Source organism: Tachysurus fulvidraco, chromosome 20, assembly GCF_022655615.1.
Source record: "Tachysurus fulvidraco isolate hzauxx_2018 chromosome 20, HZAU_PFXX_2.0, whole genome shotgun sequence".
Lineage (NCBI taxonomy): Eukaryota > Metazoa > Chordata > Actinopteri > Siluriformes > Bagridae > Tachysurus > Tachysurus fulvidraco.
In genome coordinates this window covers 3,638,974-3,661,731 of record NC_062537.1, presented here as the reverse complement: position 1 = coordinate 3,661,731, position 22,758 = coordinate 3,638,974, and the positions used below count along the sequence as shown (strand labels likewise).

Here is a 22,758-nt window from a genome sequence, read left to right as displayed (position 1 = left end):
AAAAAAATATGACAATGAATTTTCTTCTGTTCTGAAGTGAAATCGTAAGAGCTCTGTGGCTCGGCCTACAGCAAAAAATTCCTTAAACCCGGTCGTTTGGATCATTGAACCGAAGTTTATTTTCTAAATTGTAAATTAAAAACCCTCTTGTTGCTTTCCCTTTGTATCGCTTGGTTCTACAGTTACAGTTAAATAGAAAAAGGGTTAAATGTTGCATTGTCGTTTGCTAGTGTCAAATCTTTCAAATAGTCATCCACACCAAAGAGCAATTTTGAATTGACAATCCATACATCTTGGTTTTGGATGTGGGAAGAAACCCAGAGGACACCCACACAGAGATTGAGGTAACATGTGAAACTCCGCACACAGTAACCTGAGCTCAAGACTACACCAGGCAGCTGAGAGGCAATAATGCTCCCAGACTGTCACAAAAATTACAGAAGTAGAATAAGAGCTGGGTGTCATTCAAACTTATATTAGTTATAATACCAAATTAACCAGGAGAGAGCAGAAGGCAATTATTTCCTTTTTCAACACTGCATTTAGTACACATTAAATACAACATTATATACAAACACTGTATCAGAATAAATCCAGATAGATAGATAGATAGATAGATAGATAGATAGATAGATAGATAGATAGATAGATAGATAGATAGATAGATAGATAGATAGATAGATAGATAGATAGATCCAGTGGGACTTAAGTGAGATAAAATGTTATTGAGATCCTTACTGGATCATGGTATCTCTCCATTTTTATTACTTTTTTGTATATTACAATCACACCCCCAGTGTCACCCATATGAGGATGGGTGCCCCTTGAGTCCGGTTCCTCTCAAGGTTTCTTCCTTTACCAATTTAAGGGAATTTTTCCTTGCCACTGCTGCCTGAGTCACCTCAAACTTCTTCATAGGGGGATAAATACATACAGATTGTGAACTATTTGTATCTAATAATAATCTAGAATTTTTTTCTTTTTATTCTGTCAATTCTTTCTTTTATTATTCGTTATTTCCTTTATCATTAATTATGTTTACCTTCTGCTCTATGTTTATGTTCTGTAAAGCTGCTTTGAGACAATGTCTATTGTAAAAAGCGCTATACAAATAAACTTGAATTGAATTGAATTTTCCATTACAGAAGGAAGACATTTGTCTGACCAGCTCTCAGAGTTCACAAATTCAAAAGTTTAAAGTTTGCCTATATGGGAAAGAGCCATTTACTGGTCTAAGGAGTCCAGCTCATCAACTTTGTCAAATCAGCATTAAAAAAAGGCATTTTCAGGATTATGATAGCTATTAATTACAGGATTAACGATTATTATTAATTACAGGATTAACGATTACTATTAATTAGTATTCATCACAATGATTACATGTTGTCCTGTGGCAAGCTCAAATTGGTCTAAAACTGTCCTCATCTGCACAAAAGAAAGGCCTGTTATAAGAATGCTGAGAAAATGTACTTTGACACGTGGATAACTTTAGAACCTGAACCATGCATCACAATTCCCTGAACCACACATGAAGGAATGCTGTGTTAACATTGATTTAATCCTCAGCTTTCTAAGCTGTGGTGTTAATGAAATGTACATCCTGTTCATCAAGCACTAAATGACCAGCGTTATTGGTAATTCATTGCCAATTAATTAATATTTACAAGATACCAACATTGGAGAAAACTGTACTGTATGAAGTTCACCATGTTTTCCAGATCAGAAAGCATCTGAGACTTGATACACTATATTCTATGCCTTTTGATTTTAACCCACGTTTAATCACCTGAGATTTTCCACTAATTATTCTCCTATTAACACCTCTACACTTTTTTTTGTACCAAGTCTACAACTACAGCTTCGTGTCTCGCGACTTGTTAGTAGTGAGTTTCTAAATATGACCTGCTCAGTGTATTTTGTAAGGAAAAAAAATAGAGAGAATGAAACAATTCCTCCGCTCATGCCAGGAAGTCGGTGCTGTCTCTGCAACACTGAAGCCAATTGCATTCCCTCTGGAATCCCCTGGCATGGATGGCAGGAGGGCACACCTCCACATTACAGCCAGCATGTATTTCACCAGTGGGAGCAAAATTCAACTTAATCGTCTTTTTATACATTACTCCGTATGATATGTCTTCTCCTACTCTCAACTCTTAAGCTTTTAAAATATTAGTAAGACTTAAAGCATCTAGCACCAACAAAAGGATTAGAAGGTCCTTATCTATGATTTCTAACATATATTCACTATTCAAGTGTAAGCATGTGTGTGTTTAAGTGAATTTGCTCTCTGGGATCTGAGAAAAAACAAACAGGTCTACTCTAGAGTGAAAAAATAAATATATATTTATATACATATACATATACACACACACACACACACACACACACACACACACACACACACACACACACATATATATATAAACAGACTTTTCTTCAATAACGTGCCTAATGTGTGTGAGCGTTACTTACAGTCAGTGAGGCTAGCAATCCCAGCAAGAGTGGTAATGGGAACATGAGGCATATCCCCATTCATGCTGAAGATGGGGGTGGGGGGTCGTGTTGATGTGCAGGATGCTCAGTGTCGCTGCTCTCCGACCAGCCTTCACATCTCCCTTCTGCTGAAAGAAATAGAAAAGCGCCATTAGCCAAAACCACGGATTTGGGATGTACATTTCACAATAATTAAATCATCTCTCTGTTTCAGAAAGTGACACAAAAGCATATGAGGAGGATTAGTAACTTCAACCTTCATTACATCAACTGTTTTTGAAATATCTTCTGCTGGGAGTCATCCTATTATAAAATGTTCCCAATTCAAGGACCCCTTATGGAGCATATTGATTTCACAGCACAGATTTAAATTTAAGAGGATGTATATAGCATAATGTTAATTGGTCGGAGCCATTTAAGGCTTATCCTTATGTAGACTTGAAACGCTGTATTAACTGAACACTTGCTCTTTACATTTATTAATACTGCAATAACTTCCATTTTAGCTGAACAGTCAAAACAACTACAGAGTCCAGGACCCTGTGGATACACGTCATAGTCTCCTGTGGATACCGCTTAGGTTTAGAAAACATGAATAAATTGAATAAATCTAAATAAAACTAAGACCTCCAGTATCCTAGCTGTCAGCATCTAGGATGCCTAGACAATCCTAAAAGTAAAATTCTCAAAAATATATGCAACTCAAACATTAATACAGTATTCAGTATACAGTCTGATTACCAACTAGTCCAACAGTCAGAAGCACTGTGCAGACTGATCAATGAACCAGAAAATAGTTGACGATATAGAGATAAGTGCCAAAAAGATAAGTGAAGTAAGGATAAGTAAATCTAAGACCTGGTTAAAGCACACCAGCATTCCAAGCGGTCACCTTTCCATCACTTAACCATAAAGCATCGAGGGTTAGCCGTGATTCAGTTAGCCGGGCTTAATAACACGTCGGACTTTCACAGCAGCAATGCATTGAATGCAAGCACCTAGACGTTGAAAGAATAAGTTGGAATGATGGATTGTGGAGAAAGATGGGGTATGGAGATTTGCTGAAACAGTACATTTCTGTTCTTCTTGAAAAATCAATTGACTTGTTTAACCGTGATGCCAATTGTGTCATATTGCTAATGAAAAGCTTTGATCACTGATGCATCACAATCAAAATGACCATACAAATACAGACTTAACTTTCTCTGACTGTATGCCTGCTAAAGCACAACACAACACTCAAAGAGCATCCATTTACCTCTGTAATGCAACTTGAGACAATATGCATTTAATATACAGCCAAAGCAACTCTGGACTAAAGAGACCTACATAACCTGCATAAGAAGCCTCACATCACATGACACTTTGAAACCATCTACAAATGAACATTATCTGATACAACAGAAGGAAAAGCGGGACACAGGTGTTAAATGCACACCATGCACTAATAAGCAGCGGTGCACTGTGGCGCAGGGGTTCAACTGTTTTTGTAGCACAAGGTGATGTGAAAGCTGTCAGTATAAGAGACTCCTTACAGCTGTCAATCACGCTGTGTTTACATGCCAGAACCATTCACTCCATTTAACAGAACTGATCCTAGGTAACAGAACTATTTTCTCAGATAAAATCAAAAACTCTTCTTTAAACAAAGTAAACATAACACTTGACCAGTTATATTTATTATATACAATAATAAATAAAGTTCTATATAATTTATTCAAATTTAAAACAATTTATTATATATTTTCATACAGAGTTTTTACGATAATGACCAGTCATACAGTATTTAAAAATAAATAAATAAATAATTGAAGAAAAAAATTTTTTAAAAAGAAAAGGACAGCTGTTGCTGGTCTGTTGGTTTTAGCGTGCATGTAAAATTTACTAGCTTCTACATCATGGATAAAACAGATTTCCTCCTCAAGCATTCTGGGCCTCTTGTAAATGCACGTGCACTCAAGTTTCCACTACAAACTGTTCGAAAGCATCTCCCCTGACTAGCGCACACAGAGCAAATGACAGTTTTTAATCAGGACTTTTTTGGGGGGTTTTTGGAGTTGGAAACAAAAATTTTATATTCCAGACTGAGTGTGCTGAGTGTTTTTTTTTTGTGCATTTTTTCTGCACTTTTCTGCACATAGTGTTCTCTAATTTTAAAACATGAACCTATGCAAAACCCAAAGTGCAGAAGGTCTGGATAAATATCCTTATTCACCTGCCTATCTTCCTGCTTTTATATATAAACCTGCCTTCAATGTCTCCGCATATCCTCTGAGGAGTTTTTGAATCCTCTCTGTTCTAATATCTGACACTTGTTTTCAAACACATCTGTTCTAACGCTAGCAGACTGTAGGCCAATTTTTTAACAAATCCATAACGTTTCTTCTTCCAACAAAGTCTCAGGCTGAGACGGTAAAGGGAAACCTCTTTTGTACTGGCTTTTTGTACTATAATGTTGTCTTGTTGCAATGTTTAGCTTTTTAACATGCTGGAATTCAGGTTATTCCTGAAGATCCATGCTCTTTAATGTGGGGTCTGCAAAGCAGGGAGCTGCAATTTTCTAATTTTGTTACAGCAGTGAAAATCATCACAACCTGCCTCTATCCAAGTTATTATGGCTGTAAATGATGCCAACTGAAATCTCATGCAATGTTAGAGTGCAAATTTCATTCATTCTCCAAAGAAATAGCCAAAAAAATTCTAAAGTGTGCATATTTTTTGATTGATAACCCCTGCTGTATGCAAAAAATATGCGTTGTGAATTGCTGGTACCCCAACCAGTGCCAAATGAAAGTACAAATTAATAACATTAATTATAAGAATGCACTGAGAGTGCAATATGTTATCTAAATGACCACACAAGTACAGATGTGTTTCTGACTGACACAGTGATAGACACATTCTGCCTAACAGCCTAATTTCAAATATAAAATTTTAAGCAAAGAAGAAATTTTCAAAAAATCCTCAGAACAAATACAATGTTTTCTATTTCATGGTAGATCCAGAACCAATAACCACACTTGCACCATTCTGCTTCAACAGTAACTGATGACCAGGTCACTCTCATTCATGAATCTATTACTTTAAGGGGCGGGGATCAAATAAATAAACAGGAGATCTCGGATTACAGATAACGCCCCCCACAACGACCTCCAGCAGAACCACACTGCTCAGAGAGGGAGGGAGAAGCGTAACATGCACAAAGGATTAGCAGATAGAGAACAGAGAGAGAGAGAGAGAGAGAGAGAGAGAGAGAGAGAGAGAGAGAGAGAGAGAGAGAGAGAGAGAGGAGAAGGAGAGAGAGAGAGAGAGTGAGCGAGAAAGAGAGGGAGGAAAGCGCAAGAGAGAGAGAGCAAGAGAGAGAGGAGAGAGAGTGAGAGAGCCAGAGAGAGAAGGAGAGTGCAAGAGAGAGAGAGCGAGAAAGAGGAGAGCGCGCGCGCGCGTGCGAGAGAGAGAGGGAGAGAGAGAGAGAAAGAGGAGAGCGCGCGCGCGCGCGAGAGAGAGAGAGAGAGAGAGAGAGAGAGAGAGAGAGAGAGAGAGAGAGAGAGAGAGAGAGAGAGAGAAGAGCGCGCGCGAGAGAGAGCGCGATAGAGAGAGCGAGAGAAGGAGATTGTGACATACAGAAACAGGGATAAAGAGGAGAAAAGCAATAGTGATGGAAGAAGGAGAGAGACAGAAGCAAAGTGAGAGAGACCAAGAGAAGAGAGAGACCGACACACAGAGATAGACAGAAAGACAGACGGGGATAGTGGGGGATGGCAGAGAGAGAGAAAGAGAGAGAGTGAGAAAGAGAGAGAGAGAGACTGTGTGTGTGTGTGTCATAGGGATCAAATAAAATAAAATAAAATAAACACACACAACAAACCATTAACCAGCATCCCAACACAGAGAAGGGCAAACTGATAGGACCCGTCTTCCTACTTGCTAGTTTCCTGTGTTAGCATAACAATGTGACGCGCCAGCGAATCGGCATTAGTACTCAATTATTAGCCACATATTACTGCGCTTTATGAAATGTTGTGAAGTAAAAGTATAACAATAAGCCATTATTCAGATTGCATAAATACAGCAAGTAGCACCCAAACTTTACTAGTTTAATCGCACTACGGCTGCGGCCATTCATTCTCTATTGAAACGAAGAGCGTTTGTGAAGATGAAGGGTCAGAAATGCGACTTCCGAGTGCGGGGGGAAAACCTTCATATTACTTTGTGGGGAAATATCAAGATTTTTAAAAATGTATATATATTTTCACGAACACGAGCTTATTCTTACTTATTTCTTGTTTGTTACATACCTATACAACTATCCAGATAATTGTTGTGGTAGCAATTTAAAAACAAATGTAAACACTTTTCGTTTAAAACTAGTAAGATTTCCGTTTAAACCGTTAGCGTTGGTTTGTTCGGCTTAACGCAAAACAACCAGCCATATGATTAGCAACATTATGCTAACTACCTAAGCTATTTTACCCTGATTCTCGCTAGCGCTAGCTTTAATTCTGTAACACAAACAGAACCATGGCTAACAAATTAAACAGGTTAGCTGTTCAACACTATTAAGTTTAACGTTCACTTCAATGACACGTCACTTTACATAAACCTTACCTTAAGCGAACACAAGTAAAAAAAAAAACAACAACAAAAAATGACCTCTGATACATGTTCATTAAGCTTAACGGAGAGTTTTCCGAGTACTAATTACTGTAAAAGCTCGCTAGCTCACTCAGTCTGTGGGTGTGAGGCTAATACCGCGAGCTGTATTTTAGCCAGCTAACATGCTTCTAATTATGAATTCATTTTTCTATGTGTTAAGAGATTCGTTTCGTATAGTTATATCTTGTGTAAAATACATATTTAAAAAACGTCAAATTTCCACTTTATTTCCGAGAATAAACGTTAACTTTGATATATTTCCAAACCGTAATGTATGCTAACGCTAACTATAGCAAGTTTAAACCAAACTATGCCCCGCGGTGTCATCCCTAAACCAGAGAGGGATTCTTCTTATCTAATCCTAACACAGGACGAATTATGGTTTGAATGATTTAAACCAAGTCTGCGTCAGTATGTTAAAGCGAAACATTACTAATAACGAGACAGTGGTGTTACACATAAGATACAAATTAACATCTGATGATTTGTTTCGTTTTAGAAATGGACCTTTTTATGCCATAAAGTCTCTGAAGTGGCATAAATGTGAGACAATGATTTAAGTATCTGGGTCTTTGCTATTTTGCTGCTACTTCCTTACATGCTACATATTTTGATAGACAATACATTGAAATGCGCCCAGAAGTTATACATTTTTTTCTCTACCTGGACAACAGGAAATGCTTTGAAAGAGTGCGTTTGCTGCTTTCTAGGACTTAAAACAGATATCAAACAAAACACAGTGACTTCACTGTTACTGTCTTAATCAAGTCATATTTTCTGAGTGCTTGTCTGATCCTAAACATCAGCTTAATCTGTTAAAGCGATGCAAGCCGTCATGTATTAAAGGAGGAGGAAAACATTAAAATGTTCTGTGCATTGCCAGTCTAAGAAAACACACTGGTTTTACCTGCCTAATGTTAGCTAGGAAACCAAATGATTATAACTCTATATTCAGATTATAAACTTGCAAAATACACAGCTTGCAAACTTACCTGACAGCTAAAAACAAGAGTGTTTACAGTGACTCGCCTACTGAGGCTAAACCAGCCAATTTGCCAGCTAGCTCTGTAGGCGAGTCAGTGTAAACAGTGCTAACAGAGGCTAGGCTAACTACCAACTAGCTGGGCCTTTTCTTGTTCTCGTTTATAAGCAGCGTTTTAGCAAGCTAAGATAATGAGCTAAAGTTCTTTTTTTGGATACGTTGTTTAAAACATGTCCGGTTTTGAATGCATACTGGACAAGCGGTCGAGTTTGTGCAATTTTGTGTTCATTTGACCAGTGTGGCCTTGTAGCTAGCTAACAAAACCGTGAACCGCGGACTCGCCTAAGGTCACCTGCCCGTGGCCCCGTCGCCGCGGATCGGCCACACAAGGCAACGCGCAGCGGAGAGAACGGAAAGAAGCCACGGTGCTAGCTTAGCTTGAGCTAACCCAATCCGAGCGAGCGATGAATAACATTGAAGTTTCGCACGGCCCCCGATATGTTATCGGGTATTTTAAGCAATTCTCTTTGATCGACCGCGTATAAATGAAGTGATCGGTGCGTTGGTTATTTACCTCAGGACTTGGGTGTTTAACAAAAACAAATGGTAGCAAACGTTTCGGATCAGCCTCTTGAGCTCCCCTCTCCGTTCCTGTGTCGCTCTTTGCAGCTACTCCGAGTAATATAACAACAATAATCCGGGTCGGGAGGGTTCGTTCTTCTTCCTTCTCACTGCAAACATGAAGCCTTCAGGGAGGTAAACAACATTCCTTACAACCGGTGGATTTTCGCCCGGTTTTACACTCCAGCGCCGATTTAAGATGTTTGTAAAATTCCAAGCGATTTCAGGGAAATATTTAGCGGCGGAAAAAAAAATCCCCAGAAAGACTATTGACGCGGTGATAAAAGAGATCCACTCAGACTCTCCCCCCTCTCTCTCTCTGGCAGAACAAAATGCCGACCGGAAGCACCGCTGCGGGAATGACTCCCTCCACCGGCGCCAAACCGACCAGCAGCGACTCGGGCCGAATCCCAAACGGCTCCATTGTGGACCAAAGAGTGCTCCAAGGATGCCATTACTACCTGTCCAACATAGTGCGTGTATATAGGGACCAGGGGGTTATTTGGGATTCGGCCACATCGACTTCCGCTGTTTTCTGCACGCTTTCTTTCCTACTACTAATTCTACAGTAGTCTCGAGAATCGTTATCGGTACCAAACCAGTGGACAAAATCCTTTTGCCTTTTCAGTGTCAGAGTTGTCATTGTGAGTTAACTTTACACATGCTGCTTTTACAGGTTTACCATGTTTGTTTGCCCTGATATATGTAAGTCTACCATGCAGCTGTTTTAAATTCTACTGTTTTTCTTTACATTCAAATATTCCTTGACTTATTATTGTTGTTGTTTACTTCTTTGCAAAAAAAAAAAAAAAACTATATCAGAACTCCCCTGGAATAAAAGTCTGAAGTATAAGTTTCTTTTATATATCCAAACCTTCTGTAATTTTGCATTTTCCTGAAAAACCCCAGAGAATTGAAAATCGTGCTTATTAAATAAAAAAAGCAAGCATAGAAGGGGACTGTGGCTGCAGATAATCCTGCCAAAATTAGGACATCATGTCAAACAGTTTGTTTCCTGACTCCAAAACAAACCTCTGATATGATTAAAAATTCCACTGGTCAGATATTAATCACCAATATTGAAGCATTGGTTAATGAATGCTTTTGAAGAATAAAAATGGTATTAAAGAATGAAAGAATCTGTTGCTGTTTCTGCTTTTCTTCATAAAGAATTGAGTATTTAAAAAAAAGAATAAAAATGGAATAAGGTTACACTCTACTGGCACTAATCTAAATATCATACTCCACATTATGTGTGGAGAAAGTGTCTATAAATATTTATATAATCACTCAGGACTAACATTAAATGATAGTACTAACATTTAGTCCAGTTTGCTGTCTTTATTTTAACCACTTGACCTGCACTGGTTACATTTTCTTTTAATCTGCATGTGGTAACAAAGCTGCACCTTTTATCGGTTACTTTTGAACAGTTTAGGCTTCCATCACTATTGTTTAAGTATTTTAAAAATAAAAATGATAAGATTAAGCTTAACTACTGCCAATATAATCTGATCTCCAGCGTAAGCATACCAAATGAGAAGATTATTTTGTTTATGGGTAATGTTTTAAGAGAAATCAAATCAGTATAGCAAAATACCTTTACATATTCAGCAGAAATAAAAATGTATTAATCTAAATGCACTTTACATATTTTATTTAGCAGAAAGTGACATATATATGTATATAAATATATGTATATAGTGACACACTTTACCACACTTTATCTGCCATGATTTGCACGATAAAAAAAAGGGTTTATTGTCTATTAAACAGAATTGACGCTTTCTGCAATTCCATCCCCTGTGGCACTTCTCTTAATCATTTACACGTTTTCTCTGCTTGAATAAAAGCTATTAATTATCTAAATTTACTGATGCAGATTTGTTCCAAATATTTATATTTCTGGCATTTAGCAGACACCCTTATACAGAGTGACTTAAATGTATTTCAAGTTATACAACTAAGCAATTGAGGGTTACCTTGCTCAGGGACCCTGCAGTGGCAGCTTGGTGGACCTGGGATTTGATCTCATGACCTTCCAATTAGTAGTTCAACACATTTACCATTTCTCATATTTATTAAAAAAAGATATAGGAAAAGGATAACATTTATTATTTTACTATTCTATTATATTTTATAGTGGGTTTTTTTGTTGCTGTTTCAAATCAGTCCAATCATACAAGAAGATGTAGAAAATTATAATCATGTAAAATAGTAATAAAACCAGTGCTTGGAAATGTAAATTGTTTACATATGGTGTTGGTATAGCATTAGTTTAAAGGTTTTCCAGAGTTGAAAAATAACTTAATTTTCTAACTTTCTGTAAAACTTTTTGCTTTACACAGTGAAATTAGGTTGTTTTTAGTGTTAAGATTTTATTTTGTAAGCAGCTCGCGGCCGCCCTCTCGCGGCAGAAAGCTGATAGTGCAACACATAATAACAACAAAAACACAGATCAGGAAGTGACTGGAATCCACGTTCATGTTGCTCTGTTGTTGCTTTTGTGTTCTTCATAGCAATCTTCGACTATATTTTGCATTGAGGGTCTTCCCTAACTGTAAAATAAAATAAACTCCAAAGACCCCTTCACGCAGATTTAACATAGTATAAGAATATCTGTACTGATACAACACGTGTTTGAGTTTACATCATTTATTGCCTTGTTATTGGGGTTTAGATCAGTCCCATTTATTTAAAGCGAAAAATAATAGATTTAACAACACTTGGGGCAAAAAACAAAGTACTACATGCTTGTATTATTAAAATATGCAAAGATAAAATACAGGGAATAAAGAGAGTATATCCTTTGAAATGGTTGAACTTGAAGTCTTGTAGCAAATAGCAAATAAAACAATAGAGTTTTTTTAATGCCAGGAAAATTTGTTTTGAAAAGTTGTTGCTCAAGGTTTCTTAGGTTACTTTTGCTTCCTAAAGCTGTTATCGAAATAAAACAAAGAATCTGTACAGGCTGTAAACTACACTTTTTTTCTTTGTCTTTTTTAATGAACATGTATACAATAAGAGATATAATAACATACACTACATGTTTAGCCAACTCATGAAATAATAGAAATGCTGCGATAAAATCTGAAACAAACAGCAAAACTTTAATAATAGTCCTGACAAGATTATTAACGACATTAGCACATATGGAAGCTGTGTCTGTATAATATTTATAATATCCACATCCTTCCACATATACATTAAATACGTTTAGTAATCTTGTATTTGACTAAGTGTAATCTTGCAATAAGGAAAAAACCTTATAAATCTGAATATAGTCAAGATATAATTTTCAATTGCTAGAATAAGCAATTGAAAAAAAAATTTTTTAAGTGTACCAAAATGTTGTCACTCCACATTCTGGTATAAAAACAAAACCACAAATTATTAAATTACCTTACATAAATCTTTTAAAATAGCTTTTATGAGAGCAGAAGAGTTATGATGAATTCATAAACCTGATAGATTTACTACAATATATAACCATATTAGCTACAGATGCTCCCAAATTCTCAGTCTCAAATCACATGCAGATTGGAACAGGTTTTCTTTATTTCACTCCACAGATCTTGCCCTCAACTCTAACCGGATTCCCAAGCTTTGGAAATGAAATATATACCCATAACATGATGCTACGCCCATCGTGAATCATTGTGGGGGTGATGTGCCACATTTCTGCTTTGTACTGGTAAAAAAAAAAAATCCAGTTTGGGTTTCAAACCTTATAAGTCCTGCATTATGGAGCATCCTGCGGATACTTCAGCATTACCATGGGATGTTTGGTTACTCCACAATAACCACATTAACTGCTCACTGAATTCTGAACAAAGGCATGATTACTCTGAAAAATATCGTATCATATTTCAAAGGTCCATTGTGCACCTGCACAGACAGCAATGACAACATGGCAGCCAAAACACAGTTTTCTCTGGTGACCATCACTGGTCTCAAGCAGGTAATAAATTATTCTACAGATAAACTGGTTTCTAGCTGCTCATTGGATATTTACTATAATAAAAGGCTTAAGAGAGCAAAATATACAAAAGCACTAAGCAGAAAGACATTTCATGATATTTTTAAATTATGAAGCATACTTTCAGAAGAAATTTACTGATGTGTGGTTTGTAGTTTTGCTATTTGCTATTGCTCAGATTCTCCACAAGGTGGCAGTAAGAGCCTATATTTGGTGATTTTTTTATAATCTAAAGTATATAATCTAAAACGAATAACAACTTCCAGCTATTTAAAAATTACTCACAACTATTATAATAATACATATAAACATAGTGTAGCCTTGAAAATTTCAGGTATTGTAAATCTGATAAATTTCACAACCATTCTGTAGTCAATTTGCAGTTGGTTATTAGAATTGACCCAAAAAGGAAAGACAGCAGAACTTTAAGCTTATTAAGATTTTGTTTTGTTTAAATTAAAACAAAAAAAGGTAAGTATTGTTTTTGTTTTGTTTTAGCAGCGCAACAAGGCAAGTGCAAGGAAACGATGCCTGAGGTCAATGATGCTAGCTGTTAGGCTAGCATGATATTTTAAATAGTTAGAATAGAAAATATATAGTTTAGATTAAATAGATAAATAAATATATGAAATAAATAGTTAAATAGATAGTTAATTTGATTAACCACCCACCATAATTATATTCACTGCTTCATATCTTATCAGAACTGTCTGTCATCACATCATCTGTATATATTACACACTACTGCTGCTGTATATTGTACAAAAAGCATATTTCACAATATTGTTATTTGCACCATGCACGTCCCACACTTTATGTACATAACTGATCAGTCATATATTCTGTATTCATATTTAATACTCATAATGTCTATTGTATCACATCTGCATTATCTTGTATAGTATAGTGTTATTTATGTTTGTACTTTTGAGAGTCACAAACAGCTGGAACCAAATTCCTTGTGTGTGTCAACACACTTGGCCAAAAAACCTGATTCTGATTCTGATTCTGATTCTGATTCTGAGTCTGATTCTGATTCTGATTCTGATTCTGATAACCCACAAAAAATGACTTTCATTCATTCATGCATTCATTCATTCATTCATTCATTCATTCATTCATTCATTCATTCATTCATTCAATCAATCATTCATTCATTCATTTTGCCCCTTGTCAGTTTTGGAGACTTTTATGAGGCATTAAATATTGTGACTGTTGTTAACCTTGTTCTTTTGAGGAAATGTGTAATCTTCACTCTGGGATGCCAATTCATCCTTGAGCACCACACACACACACACACACACACACACACACACACACACACACACACACACACACACACACACACACACACACACACACACACACACACACACACACACACACACACACACACACACAAAGACATACAACATTGTACTTCTTTTTTTCTTTTCAATTTTATTCAAAACTATATTTACCATAGACAAACCTACAGTTTAATTTATTCCATGTGGTTTGAAACCACACAGTATTTTTTTATATGTGTGTGTGGATCTAAGGGGGCAAATAACCAGCAAGATGAACAAAATCCCCATAGACACATCACAAAAGAAGCAAAATCACAGTTTCTTTTTGAGTGAGTTAGTATTGGTGCTCAGCGTGATTGTGTCTGTTGTGTCGGATCCTGAATTCATCTGCTTCTTGAAATGACACTCTGTTCCAGCTCAGTGCAGTCTCTTGCACAAGCTCATTCACAATATCTACATTTAACTCTCCAAAACTACGACTATATAATATACTTATATATTTATATAATATAATCTATGTATGTTAGCAAATGGCAGCAAAGGGGTAGCATTTGAGTGTTTCAAGTGTGCTATCAGGATGTTCCTAGAGATGAATGAGGGAAATTAACACTGTAACCGGTAATGTGTATCAAAATACTGTGAACATTCTGATACCTCCAGCATTACAATAAAGACAAGGTAAGTACAAAGAAAAAAATGAATCAAAAGGTAAAAGAAACATTTTTTTGACTGAGTGAATAAATCAAAGCCTTATAACACTAGTTGTCTCCTCACTAGAAACAGACAAATCTGATAGTTTTAAACACAGGGGCAACATACTGGGGTGAGTAGGTGTTTCTATTGAGTTTAATAAACACATTTTTTAAATCATTTTGCCGCTGGATGTTAGGAGCCACAATTATCAACTGGACCGCCTATAATTTTAGTCACACCCAAATGCAATGACCAATCACATAATTTCTTCCATTCGATCAAAAATCATCAATATACTAAATTTTGTGCATATATCACTGGCTGCTATTCAATTATGTGACACGACCCTTAAGTTTCCATTCAGCTTTTTTACTTTACACTCTTCAGGTTAAACATCACTTTTTTTTTCTTTAATCACAAGTCAAATTGCTATTTTACTTTCTATAGTCCACCATCTTTCTTTCCTGTCTAAACCTTCAAATTCCATCAGTATTCCAATTTCCTTTCCACTCATGATATAACCAATAATTCTTAAAATAAATCTTAGACTGATGCACAATTGATGATTAATGTCAAATGAAGAATCGTAGACATGAAGGAATGATGGTTCCAAAAGTAGGCAATGAAAAAAGGAATAACACACACACACACACACACACACACACACACACACACACACACACACACACACACACACACACACACACACACACACACACACACACACAAATAAATCCCTTTTTGGGCACAAACACCACAATAGGACTCTGGGAGTCACTATATCTTTGTTTCGCTTTCTGGAGGTTTCTTGTTCTCGTATTCGTTCTCTTGAGGAATCTTCTGGTAAGGCTTCTTCACCTCATCTTCTTCCAATACAGAGTTGCCCATCTCCAAATCGCTGTTCTGCAGCTCATCTTGGGACAGGAACTCCACGATGCCTGCTCCTATAGAGTCACCCAGCACATTGGTCGTCGTGCGCAGTCGGTCCCTGTAAAGCCGGAACATCATCATCATCATCATCATCATCATTTTTTTCTTTCTTCCACAGCTTTAAGAAAGTCTTGAACTTTCTTTCCAATTTATCCACCCCAGTTTAAGAGCTAGGACTTTTTCCTATCCAATTAGCTCTGTAATTTATGGGAAGGGGATTCTATTTGGAATGATTAATTTGTCTAACCTAATTATGTTTCTATGTTAAAACCAACTGAAATGACATGAAATTCTCCAGAAAAAAATGGAGCAAGACCTATGGGCTTTTAGAAGTGTGTCACTAGGGTAGATACAGAAAAAACCACCCGCGTGTTAGAAAATGTAATGTAGGAATTAAGTTTAACAGGAAAACCATGGTTAAATACGTTGCCGTCGATTCATTATATAAAAATGGAATAATCATGTGCGATGCAAGACATTTGTGATATATTGAAAAGGCGGTGGTGTAAAATTGGAAGTACGGAGCACTCACAGGAACCAATCAACGGCGATGATGAGGCTGATGTCGTCAGTGGGGAGGCCCACAGAGGTCAGCACAATGACCATGGTGACCAGTCCAGCCTGGGGGATTCCAGCAGCACCGATACTGGCAGCTGTGGCTGTGATGCTGCGTAAATAAACAAAGAGACTTTCTTAGCATGAGAATATGAAATACATTCTAGTGAGCTGTTCTACAATGGTGTGGAAAACCAAAAATATTCATAGCTTTCAGTGTGCCATGGTGACAATAAATATATCATTAATTTTATGTCATTCATTTATTCACTCTGTGAAGCTCATATTCTAACTGATATATTTTTTAATCACTTCTTATCATTATCTCTTTATATGTTTTGGTTTTTAAAATGTAAGCAACTTTAAAAGATCTTCCAGTATATTTCAAAGGATTATAATTACAATATTATGTTAACATAGTAGCTTGTATGTCATACATATTTGGAGAGATTTCACCAGCAGATATGATTTCAGCATATTCACACCTTATAGTTATGATCTGTCCAAAGTTCATCTCCATGTTGTTGACCTGTGCGATAAAGATGGCTGCCAGTGCCTCGTACAGTGCCGTTCCATCCATGTTGATGGTAGCGCCAACTGGCAGCACAAAGCGGGTCACCCTCTTGTCAACTTTATTGTTCTCCTCTAAGCACTTGAATGTAACGGGCAGAGTGGCTGAACTGGAAAAGGAGGCAACAGAAGAAAAGATGCGGGTCAGCTTTAGCACATGCACGTTTTAGAGATTTTAGAGATTCCACTCTTGAGCTCTACCTGGACGATGTTCCCAAGGCGGTGATTAGGGCCTGCAATAAGCCAGTGATAAAGATGAAGGGGTTTTTTCGGGTGATGACAAAGAAGAGAGTGGGTAGAATAATCATGCCATGGATTAGGAGGCCTATGATGACCGTCACAGTGTACATGCCTAGTTGCCCTCCCATTTCAGTGATGTCATCCATTTCCACAATTTTGCCAGCGATCAAAAAGAGGATACCGATTGGTGCATACCTTCAATGAGCAAGAATCAAGCAAAGGTACTTGTGATTGGTGTGTTCGTTTTCAGGAACATTAAGTATCATTTGATGTACATTACCACCATTATATAGTGATAATAATTCAATACAATGCATGCCATGCTTATATGGTTCACACATGACAGCACCCACCACATGACGATGGCAACCAAACGCATAATGGCCTCATTGAGGGAGTCGAAAAAGTCCCTTAGTGCTTGGCCTTCCTCCTTCATATTTCCAATGATCAGGCCGAGGCACATAGAGAATACGACCAGCCCGAGGGCATTGACTCCATTTGTAGTGCCAGGAATTGGGATGATCTCTTCCTGAGCTATCTCTTGGGTCACGTTGGTCAGATTGAAAATGCTGTCATTCACTATCACCTTCACATGTACAACTCTTTTGCCGTATTTGGTTTTGAACTGTGGTGAGGAGGAAGAAAAGGACAGAATTAGAGAAAAGAAACATTACAGGGTTGTACTCATGCTATATTAAAAATTAAATAGAACATAGACCCTAAGCATAACTTCTATACTGTTATATGATACATTAACCACTACAAAATCATATCGGTTTCAAGGGAACTGGTAAATGTGTATGGGATGGAGACTGATATACAAACCTATATTTTTTTTCATCAAGTATATCTGCATAAATATGAATGAAACAATGCTATCTTTTAAATTTAATGAAATGCATTCTTTCAGATCCAGCTGGCTCCAGTATTTCCCTGTCAAGAGTGTCCGGACCACAGTGTCGTTCTCTACTGTCAGTGCCTTCCATGTCATTGTGTGGCCTCAGCAGTTCCCCGTCTCTTGGTTTCCGTACCCCTTCCTCCCCCATAACACCAGACCATGGTACTGCTACTGTCCTGCCAAAGCTCTACCCACAGCTGTGTCCTCTTAAATTTACAGTCCAATCCATCAAAATGCTAAATGGTTCTTGCACCTCCTTTTCCCAGCATTCAGACTTAACCATTTTGGTCCAGTATGAAAAAATCTGATACTTTGTCATTAGTTGTTATACATGACTGCACCATTAAAACAGTCTTCCTCAGAAGCTGTGCGTATCCAAGGGTGATAATATATTCTCCACTAAGCTTTTTTTGTGTTGTCTCTGAAAGGCCATAAAGCATAGCCTCATTAAATCTGATGAGAAACCGGTTTCCTGCACAACAGGGAACCAAAGAATAAAGAATAATTTTCTTTGGAGAAAACACTATCCCATGACCACATCTTATTTCAGCCATATTTTGGGACGAAAGTATAACATTAATTCACAGAACAAAAGGAAACACCCACAACAAGGCCAGCCAAGACAAGGAATCAGATACAATGGCCAATAAAAATATCTACCCAACATCTACCTGCTGTGTGCAAGCTTGAACCAGGTTGGGTGGAAACATGTTTCTGAAAAAGACAAATAAGTAAACCTGTGTAAGCCATAAGCCTTTGATCATACTGTATGTCACAAGTCAATCAGTTGTGCAGATCAGTTCTGCAGTACCTGATCAAGTCCAAGAAAGCATCAGCTGGGCTGACTTGCTCAATTTTGTGCTGCTTTGTAAACTCTTCCCTGGAGCCTTTTCCAGGGTGGATGATGAGGACCATGATGATTCCAATGAACACAGCGATGAATGTGGTAGTCATGTAGTACACCACAGCTCGCATCCCCATCTTCCCTGAAGCTCGACTGTCAAGTGCTGCCATGCCTGGTGAGAAAATATATACATTCACCTGTTGCTCGATCATTTTAAGGTAATGTTTCCAGGTCAAAATGCAAAATATCTTATAATTTATTGATGTGTAGCCTGGATGCTCTTCTATAATACATGGAAAAGCCATGAAGAGGTTGATGGACACAAGAGTCAATTCTAGTTCCATTTGACTTCAGTATACAGATCAGTGTTTCACATGAGCTGATTACTTACAGAGGTCTACTTCACCGTCATCTACTCAGAGAGATGGACTGCACTGAGCATTACTTAGTTATATCTGGTGTGGGCATTTCTCTGCCTCCAGCTTTACCTGCCAGGGCCGCGATGGCCAAACTAACATGAACTGGCATGAACCTACTTGGGCTTGTGTGCAGTTCATGCTTTATTTTTCATGAGTGGAAGTCAGAAAAAAATTGAAGAACTGAAGAATAAGTCATTGAAGTGGTTTTAAGTGGTTCCATGGAGGTGCCCCAAAAGAAGGCATTGTAAAAGAAAGGACTTTTACTGAGAATGCCCCAGAACACAGTTAGTTTACCATTTTCAGAGCTGGAAGCTGTTATGTTGCATTCACAGCAGTGAAAGGAAAAGCATCTATTGTGCGAAAGAGATGTATGTGTTCCTTTAATCCTGTTGGGGGCAGCGCCATTAGAGGCCTTCTCTTTCAGCTCATTTCTTTACACTCTCTCAGCCACACCCCTCTCTTCCTCCTCCACTCATCCTCCTTAACCCACTGTCTCTCTCTCCTTCTATCTCTCTCTCTCTCTCTCTCTCTCTCTCTCTCTCTCTCTTTCTGTGACAAGTCTGAGAAACTCCTTCACCTGCCCAAAGCCACAGTGGCTCTCTGGATCTCCAGGGAAACACCAAACAGTTTTTTTGGTGAACCAAAAAGAACCCAGTCACTCACTTTGGGTACAAGAAAACTACAAAGAGTAGATAGAACAAAACAGCCCGCTCTTACATGTCACTCTCTTGGCCTTCTTTAGCCCTTGACAGAATGGAGACATTTGGGGAAAGGGTTATTACTGGAGCAACCAAGCTGACCTCCAAAAAGGTACACCAAAAATCCCAATATTTGCATATTCATAATTTTCATGAAGAAATGTTAGAGTGATTAGCATACTGCCTTTCTAAGCAAATGCTTTAAGCAACCGGCTGCGTGTGTGTATTCATGGAATGCAACAAGACCATATGCGTTTGAAGGGAAGTTTGGATCTTTTATATGAGTGAAACGAAGCAGGAGGGATACAGTGGGGTGTGTGTGAGAGAGTGCTGTTGGGGAGGCTTAGTTTGACCCATCACAAACTTCACAGCGCTGATTAGCTGAAAACCCTAGTCTCTTCCATATCTCAACAGAACCACAGCTTCAGTTTTGGCTTACTTCTAAACACTACAATGAAGACACTCTTGCCCTCACAGAAAACAAAGACACTAAGTATTTGGATGATGTAGACTACACAAAAACTTAGATCTTCCGAATCATTGCTTAATTACATGGTATGGCCTTTCAGGATTTATCAACAGTTTGATAGTTCTAATTAAAAGATGTCTAATTAAAGAAAAGTCATATCATGATGCATGATGGAGAAAGCATCCTAACTGTAATAAACTCCACCAATCCTTACCAAAATGATTGCAGAATTAAGAATCATGCTATAAAATATAAAAGGAAGCATCTGTTGAACGTGCTGTTTCATACAGACCTGTGACCAGACTGGACACCAGCAAGGGGAGGACCAACATCTGGAGCATGCGCATTAAGAGCTCTCCGGGAAAGGAGAAATATTTCACCTCTCTGTAGGACATCTTATATGGCCGCAGGGCAAATCCAAGTATGATGCCTGACCATAAAGAGAACATCAATAATTATACACTGTTATAACATGATAGTCTTTCTATACAGTACGTAGCTTCATGTTTTGTGTTTATTTGGCTTGTGTGCTCTGTGTTTCAGATAAAAGAAAATCACCATGACATGAAAAAAAGGAGAATGCACTTGCCAAGAGCAACTGCCCCAATGGTGAAGAGCACAAAGGCATTCCTCCTCAAGAAGGTCTTAACGTCGTCTTTGGTGATGTCCTCTACTTTCTTCCTGGCCTTCAGGGAGCGCAGTTGGATGTCCTCACGGATCCTCTGCACCCGGCTGCGAGAGCGCGGGTTCTCCCCGGTGCTTTTGGTCATGGCCGCTGCTGTGAGCTACCGGACAGAGCAAACTCCAAGCTTCCTGATCTGAAATGTTCATGAGATAGAAAAGGACATTTGTACTGCCTCTTTATTGAAGTCATGTTTAAAGACTTTAAAACACCCTACCGCATAAGAACTTTGAAAGTATAACAAATCTCCGGGTAGTTCTTTTATTTAGGCCAGAAACCAAAACAAAGAGAGACAGCCATGTCCAGAAAAAACAATGGCTTTTGACTTGCAGGTGTGCATCTGATTTCATAATCAGCAGAGGAAAACAATTAGCGTGGACCATGATGTATATTTAATTATATGCAAATGAAAGATGAAGGCTCTCTTTCTCTAAGACTTGAATTACCTTTACACAACTCAAGCACTCAAGCAACTGCCTCCTTTTGAAGTTGGAAGGTAATGTATTATTTCTAAACCTGAATACAGTCATTTACAATGAGCCTCACAGGGAAAAATTAAAACATGTGTAATGTGTGAACTTTTTCTAAAATTCAATTCCAAACTCGTATGTAAATCTGAACAGTAATACAATAAGCTGTCTGTCCTCAAGCACATATAAACACAGCAAACTGTACAGTACCAGAATGACACAAACATACAGATGACAAAAGAGACTGACTGCCACACTTACCCTTCTCAGCACAATTAATCTCCTCTCTGTAGTGATACTCGGTGAGACACTGCGCTGGAAAGTGGAAGGGTGATCCGAAGGTGCCAGAAGACTAAAAACGGTCTTCAGTAATGCAGGAGTGGAACTTGTCTGTGTTGAATGAGAAGAAGTGTGTAGAGTGCTGATGCCAGTTTCGGCAGCTGAGATGTTCCCACAACACCCGCAGCTCACAAGGGGAGGAGATTGTAAAGGCAGACAGAGGGAGGGTGAAGAGGAGTGGGATGAACTTGGTAAACGGTAAAGTATTGGGGTGAAAAGAATGCTTACACTAGTGATGGCAATTACGGCTCTTTTTAGTGAATCAAAGCTCATCTCGGCTCATCAAATTTTTTTTCCACGGCTGGCCAAAGTTGTTAGTCTTTGACTGTTTATGACTAAATAATATATACAATAAACTCTTGTAATAATCTTCCATTCTACACATTTGGTAACGATTTTAATATTCTATGTTATTAGTCTTAGTCATTTTCTGATCTTCAAATGTCCAATTTCTGTGAGCCTGCTGCCAGTAACCCTCCGATTTCTGTTGTTAGTCTATAGAACCTGACTGAAACCTGATGTGATCTTCTGCTGTTGCTCTAGTATTCAGGTATTCAGACCCTGGGTATTTGTTGTTTTTGCACCCTTTAATATTTCTGAAATACTTAAAACAGTAAAGATCTTACACCAACAACTAGGTCACAATCACTGAGATCAAATTCTGGTGTTGGGTGTGAACATGAACTAAAGCTTGTGTATGTGCATGATTTTTTGGACGACTGGATAATTGCATGAATGAGCTGCTGTACAGTTACAAATTAAAATAAACACACACATTGAACAACAAATGAACGCAAAATGGACTCTAAATCATTTTGTGCAAAACAACTCAAGACATTAATAAATCACTGTATGACATTCTGTCATGTATTACAAAATCATGAATGCTAAATGCTGTGTAAACTTCCACTAAACACAAATCTGTAGAGAAATA

At 37.8% G+C, this 22,758-nt stretch overlaps 2 protein-coding genes across 4 annotated transcripts in view; both read right to left on the bottom strand.

The window, feature by feature from the left end:
• nipblb (NIPBL cohesin loading factor b) overlaps positions 1–9,212 on the bottom strand; it is a 28,148-nt gene extending 18,936 nt beyond the window's left edge. For 2 of the 3 annotated variants that reach the window (XM_047804523.1, XM_047804525.1), the window contains exons 1-2: positions 8,703–9,212; positions 2,473–2,621 (exon numbers count right to left, since the gene is read on the bottom strand). In XM_047804523.1, the coding sequence (XP_047660479.1) occupies positions 2,473–2,536 (64 nt within the window). In that variant the 5' untranslated portion in view covers positions 2,537–2,621; positions 8,703–9,212. The remainder of the gene's footprint in view (positions 1–2,472; positions 2,622–8,702) is intronic. The other variant, XM_047804524.1, reaches the window with a different exon arrangement.
• Positions 9,213–14,164: 4,952 nt separating this feature from the next.
• Positions 14,165–21,952, bottom strand: slc1a3b (solute carrier family 1 member 3b). Its single transcript, XM_027139361.2, has 10 exons — positions 21,747–21,952; positions 20,923–21,151; positions 20,626–20,763; positions 18,715–18,919; positions 18,575–18,617; positions 17,359–17,630; positions 16,967–17,200; positions 16,681–16,875; positions 16,173–16,307; positions 14,165–15,698 (listed from the first exon to the last, which is right to left on the bottom strand). The coding sequence occupies exons 2-10, from the start codon at positions 21,101–21,103 to the stop codon at positions 15,488–15,490; spliced, it is 1,614 nt and encodes a 537-aa protein (XP_026995162.1). The 5' UTR covers positions 21,104–21,151; positions 21,747–21,952; the 3' UTR covers positions 14,165–15,487.
• Positions 21,953–22,758: the final 806 nt, after the last annotated feature.

Coding starts and splice junctions, on each gene's coding strand:
- slc1a3b (XM_027139361.2), bottom strand. CDS start 21,103: ATGACCAAAAGCACCGGGGAGAACCCGCGCTCTCGCAGCCGGGTGCAG. Junction 18,920..20,625: donor GGTGTCCAGTCTGGTCACAG/GTCTGTATGAAA, acceptor TTTTCTCACCAG/GCATGGCAGCACTTGACAGT. Junction 17,631..18,574: donor TTCAAGCTTGCACACAGCAG/GTAGATGTTGGG, acceptor TCCTCACCACAG/TTCAAAACCAAATACGGCAA.